At 37.2% G+C, this 6,000-nt stretch overlaps 1 protein-coding gene across 1 annotated transcript in view; it reads left to right on the top strand.

Moving 5' to 3' along the window:
- The first annotated feature begins 791 nt into the window (after positions 1–791).
- Positions 792–6,000, top strand: part of tor2a (torsin family 2, member A) — a 41,305-nt gene continuing 36,096 nt past the window's right edge. Inside the window, exons 1-2 of the mRNA XM_064297717.1 lie at positions 792–977; positions 4,230–4,495. Of these exons, the coding sequence (XP_064153787.1) occupies positions 833–977; positions 4,230–4,495 (411 nt within the window). The 5' untranslated portion in view covers positions 792–832. The remainder of the gene's footprint in view (positions 978–4,229; positions 4,496–6,000) is intronic.

Here is a 6,000-nt window from a genome sequence, read left to right as displayed (position 1 = left end):
CGTGTATCGTGCGACTTTGATTTAGTGTAGTTCAGGACCACCAACACATCGTAAATCGACATAAATCCGTTTTTTTCCCTCCAGAGATTGAAATGAATAGAACCATGCTACGGTAGAGAATGATGGTCCAAAAAAAAGGTCACGTCACGAACCAGACGCCCCCTGGAGGCAATTTGACTTACAAGCTCAATTAAATTGACGCCATACATACGCAGTTCAGTAACTATGGAAGTTCAACGTTTTTTACGGTCGTGTTCCTTGTAGGCTATTCATCAGTTGTATGCGTTCCACAAATCAGAATGATCTGATGAATCATATGTTGACCATACAGAGTTTAGTGTTGAATAAAACAACTCGGCTATAACTTCGTTACCGAATCGTGTCAAGAAAAATCACGCATGATTCTTATTCTTATATGTATTTTGGATATAATTGGGTTGAAAATGTGACTGTAACCCCCTTAGTTTGTTAGAAAAAGGTAGGAGTTTCTCCATTATAGTCTATTCGGAAATCGAGAGCTGCGGTACACTGGACGCCATATTGGTTTCTGCAAATTCTGACTCCTGCCTCTCGAAGTGGTCTGCAACCTTCGCACATGCCGCACATTCCGCACAACCCCTACGCAGACGACCCATTTTTACGTGTACTCCGCAGAACTACAAAACAGTCTGGAACATAAATTTCACAACGTGTCATCCGTAAACTGCATTATGGGAATTGTAGTGGATTTTTAGTATAGAAAGATTGTGCTCATTTAAATTTTACTGCAATTAAGACTACAAATTCCGTGTTGCTGTTAAACTCAATCGAGAATGCTGTATTCCCGGTCATCATGAAAGTCAGCGAAAGCATGTTACGCTGTTTATTTGCTATAATTTACTACAGTTCCTCCTACGGCTCGACTGCTTTACAGCTGAAAACTATTTACTGCACAATATCCGAGAGCTGTGAGTGTGCTTTTAAACCAGATGTACAAGGTAATTACAGACCGAAATAATTTAAGTAATGTAAAGTAATCGCCCAGCTGAACCAGAAGCTATCTCGCGATCTGCAGACAAAGCGAACTCGCTTCTGAGGCTGTTTTATGGTGATCTCTTCATATAACAGCCTGTCTCGCTACGTTTAATGGTGCGCTGTGAAACATTTGACGTGCAGTTACATCGACAACGGGCGATTACAAAGGTTTTTATAGTACCGGGAAATGAGCGACAGTGAACGACAGTAAGACGGCAGATTCTCCGAAATCGTTCAAAATAAAAGTCGGCATGCGCGAAAGCCAGAAACGCGCATTTCAAAGTTTATTTTCAGAACTAGCGACGTTTTGACATGTAAAAATACTCCTTCGTTATAACCATAATGGCAATTACGTTTCTGGAGTAACGTTTACATGTAAAGGATGCATGTTTAAAATATATATATATATATATATATATATATATATATATATATATATATATATATATATATATATATATATATGTATATAAATATATATTTCTAGCATGTTGTTTCTTAGAAATGCAGTGAGTCTAAATATGGAATGCCAGGATCTCTCTTTTTTCGGAGAATATAAAACTGATTCCAGCATATTTGTCATAATTAATAGGTAATGTTAATATATACTGGTCTCTTGCCTCCCCTACATGAAGCATCAAATTGGTATGGACCCATTCGTATTTTGTGTGAGCACAAGGGAATGCATAACTTAGTCTGCCTCCTCTAGTCATAGTGTCCCTATGGTACTGAGGTATTTTGAATTAGTACACAATAAACTGTCCAGTGGTAATTCAACTATAAATAGATAACATTTGGTCCCACATTCCCGAGTGAGACCAAAAGTCATCTGTTAAGACTGGAATTAACACTGGACATTTACTGCGTACAACCCTTCACTACATTGATATGATGTCAAGGATTTAAAAAAACATAGAAAATGATGTGGTTCAACTAAACAGTGTATTCCTATCTACTGCTAGTATAGGTCAATGGATTATATATATCAGGCTGTGCTGCCTCCCCTGGACATATTGTCTCAATGATAGGGGGGTGTTTTGAAGAGCGCGGTCACTCCACTTCTATGATATGGTGTCACTTATATCAAATAGGCGTCATAGAAAATGTGGCTGGGGTTTCAACATGCAGTACATGGGCAAATTTCCTTCAATTAAATTCCAATTGCTTGGTGAAAGCATAACTAATATCATGCTCTGTTGCCTCCCCTGGACATATTGTCTCAATGATGTGGGGGTGTTTTGAAAACCTTGGACGCGCCACTTCTATGACATGTGTCACTTATATCAAATAGAGAATGTGGCTGGAGTTTAACCATGCAATTTCTCGGCAAATAGTGTATTCCTATCTTCTGCTAGTACTGTTGAATGCATACAATTTTTTTTCACAAAGGCACATACAAGTCAAATAGTCTTGAATAATTTAAAATGTCTTTATGAATTCAGAATGACACACATAGTCATTAATCATTATATATTTTATGGCAGTAAGAAGGCAGTATTGGACACCTGGGCTTGTAACAGTATGTAAAATACAACTGGCCTTCACATTAAGTAATAATAATCAGCGAACAGAATTTTTAAAGTGACTTTTTTTGTGTGACTTACAAAAGCAAAGCTTGTTGGCTTAATTCATAGGGAAGGCATGTCCTCATATCTATGCTACATGGGGTGGCAGTGTAGCATAGAGGGTAAGGAACTGGGCTTGTAACCAAAAGGTCATAGGTTCCATTCCTGGGTGGGACACTGCTGTTGTACCCTTGAGCAAGGTACCCTCTTAGCGCAAAGCCCCAAGTGCTCGGCATGCTGGCGTGCCAAGATTACTGAACTCAGACATTCAGTGCTACTGCAACCAAAGTATAAGTTAAAAACAGAAAGGCGATGTTTTAGTTTCATTAGTAGATGATACACCACAACTATGCCAAATACGAAGTTTTGCAGTGCCACCATTGTCGCTCTGGTCGTTCATTTAACATGCACCCCTTCCCTGCAGTCTCACCTGCAACTATACCCCCCACCCATGACATAATGGACAATATTGTCAATATTATCTGGGCATTCATAAAAATATTCTTTCACCACTCAAAAATCGTATTCCATCATAGCAACAAGATAAACCCGACAATAGCGCTAAGATATGCCAATACAGCAGTGAAAAAGTTTGTGAAATATATGCGCATTTGTGATGCCTGGGTATCTTCCAAAATAGCTGTGCGTAATACCACACAAGTTGTTTATGGCGTTGTCGCCCTTTTAGTACAGTCTGGCTTGATTGACAATGCATTTATTCAGTAGGTGAGAGTACAAGCTTTCTAACAATGTATAACATGTCTAATTTTGCTTTTGGCGAAATTTAGCGTTTTATTGGTCAGCGTAACCAAAAATGGTCTTATCATGGCCACTATGTCCAGAGGAAGCAGCAGAGCATGATGTACTGTATGTGATGTTTTCACCTATGCAAACTGTGTTAATGTGTTAAATCCTCTCTAATTCTCCTTGCCATACTACTGTAATATCCAGCCACATTTTCATATTTATTTGTTTAAGTTGCATAGTTGGTGTTACAAGGTAGCACAGAATGTTGAAGTGATACATTTTGAATTACTCTTAATTCTCCCCTCACCATTCAGTTTAACTCATGTACTGATATAATGTTGTATTGGATATTGTAATAATAATTAAATGTAATGGGAGTATTTCATTTTTAATTTCATATTTTGCCTTGTCATTGAAAAAAATGTTGGAAAAAAATAGAAAAAAGGAAGACATATTTGTAATTAATGTTAGTGTGGTTATAACTGAAAATGAAAGTTGAAAATGAAATCAAAGTTTTTTAATATTGTTCAAATAGAAAATGAATAGTTCATATTTTATGATAACTGTAGTTCGACTTTTCCTTAACTAATTATGTTGAAGTAATAGTGATTTTATCGTTGGGAATTCCTGACCCTCGCAAAAGTCCTTACTGTGGCCAACTTCACACTGCAGGTTTTTATTACCTCTACACTTTTTGAATTAGATTTGATTAGTTATTTTGGATGTTGTCTGAATGCTGGAGCATGATTACATGTATCCAGAGGTACAGTGGGATTGCTATAAAACTTCCCAGTTAGTTAACGTGGGTCAACGTTTTACGTAAGGTCACGGTTATCAAACTGAACAAATTGTCAACAAGACATTTGACTGCATGTGAATGACTATATTTCTGTCTCTGTCCAGGTTTGGAGTGGGACCTGTATAAGAACCTGTACGGACAGCACCTTGCCCAGGAAATAGTGTCTGAAGCAGTGGTTGGTTTCCTGCAGAAGGATAATCCTGACATGCCACTGGTGTTGTCTTTTCATGGGGCGTCTGGGACAGGAAAAACATTTGTCACCTCAATCTTGGGCAGACATTTATATGGAGCAGCAATGAGCAGCCCCTACATCCATCAGTTCATCCCAACCCTGCACTTTCCCCTGCTGGACCGAGTCCAGGAATATAGGGTAACAAATTCTCTCAACCAACAAAGTGACACATAACTGCACACTCTTGCTCTCATTGTACATCCAAATCCGATTAAAATCACGTTTTCACTGTCAAAAATGGCAAGTTACTTATAAGCACTGTCTATAAGTCATTCATTCAAATCTAGGCCTGCCATTAGAAGTATTGATATCAACATTGTGCCAAATTACATGCAACAGTATTGCCTGTCTTAGTGCAGGCAAATTAACCCCTTAGCGCAAAAGGCCAAATCTGGCCAATCCATGCCCATTTAGGGGGTACCCTGTTTGAAGCTTTATAACTCCAGATGTGAACATCACAAAAACTTAAAAAATGGCTTAAATGAAGAAAGACATTTGTACCATTTACAATACTAACTTAGATTCGTTTATATTCATAATTTAGGAAATAAAGTGCCACAAATGCCATTGTCTAGGAAAAAAATCAAAAATGAATTTGCTCTTTTTTAGTTTGCAATGAAATACTGAGAGATTGCATATATACAGCAGGTTAAACTATACATGTCCTGGATCAAAAACACCTTGACCACAAGTGCGTCAAATTTAAGGGTGGATATGCAGAACTACTAAAGATCTATGAAGCAAAAAGTAAGCAGCGTCTAAAATGCCTAAATTATGCATTGCAGTATATCACAACATATTCACGTATTTCACTACAAATCAACTGTTTTGATTCAAGAAACCGTTGCATCACTTTTAACAGTACAGTGCTCTAAAATATCTAGGGGTCCAGAAACATATCCAAAATCTCTCCAAAAATGAATAAAATGCTTTTTGTCCATTATAAAGCACATAAATAAGCCCCTTATGAAGGTTTAAGATGAAACATTGATATCGGATTAAAAAATAATGCAAAAACATTGTCACACAATGCAGTACAGTACTTAAATGTGTGATAATTAACTCTTGTATGTATTTCTGTACTCTTGTATGTTTTCTTGTATGGGGATGGGACGACATGAAAACAATTTTCAACCATCCACCACATTTTGGCAGTGTTCCAACTCTCACATCATCACAGTTGCATGCATCACAAAAACTGTTAAACTACTAACGAACGCTTACATTACAGTGTGAAATATCCTCACTATAAAATACCACTAACCTATTTAAATTGACACTCAATTTCAAAAATAACGTATATAACCTAAATATTTTGAGCAGTAATACTTACATAGCAATGATGAAATCGTATCTGTTTTCAATAGATAGAGACATAGACAGTAAATTAATGATACATTTCTATCCGCTTCTGTCTTACTCCAGAAAACGATATCAGCTAGGTCTATCAGCAAACACATGGCTTAGCTATGCCCAGAAGTCCTCAATAATAATAGTATTTTCCAAGAAATTATGAAAAATCGTTGACAAAGTTTCGTTAGGTGCAGCATCTTTTACTGCTACCACAGAGTGAATGGGTAAGTGAATGCGATGATAACAAAACTTTCGATTACGCTGACGAATAAAATGCTATTCCAAAGGCA

This window comes from Anguilla rostrata, chromosome 10 (genome assembly GCF_018555375.3).
Source record: "Anguilla rostrata isolate EN2019 chromosome 10, ASM1855537v3, whole genome shotgun sequence".
NCBI classification, from domain to species: domain Eukaryota; kingdom Metazoa; phylum Chordata; class Actinopteri; order Anguilliformes; family Anguillidae; genus Anguilla; species Anguilla rostrata.
The sequence above is the reverse complement of the archived record's forward strand: the minus strand, read 5'-3'. Positions and strand labels throughout refer to the sequence as shown.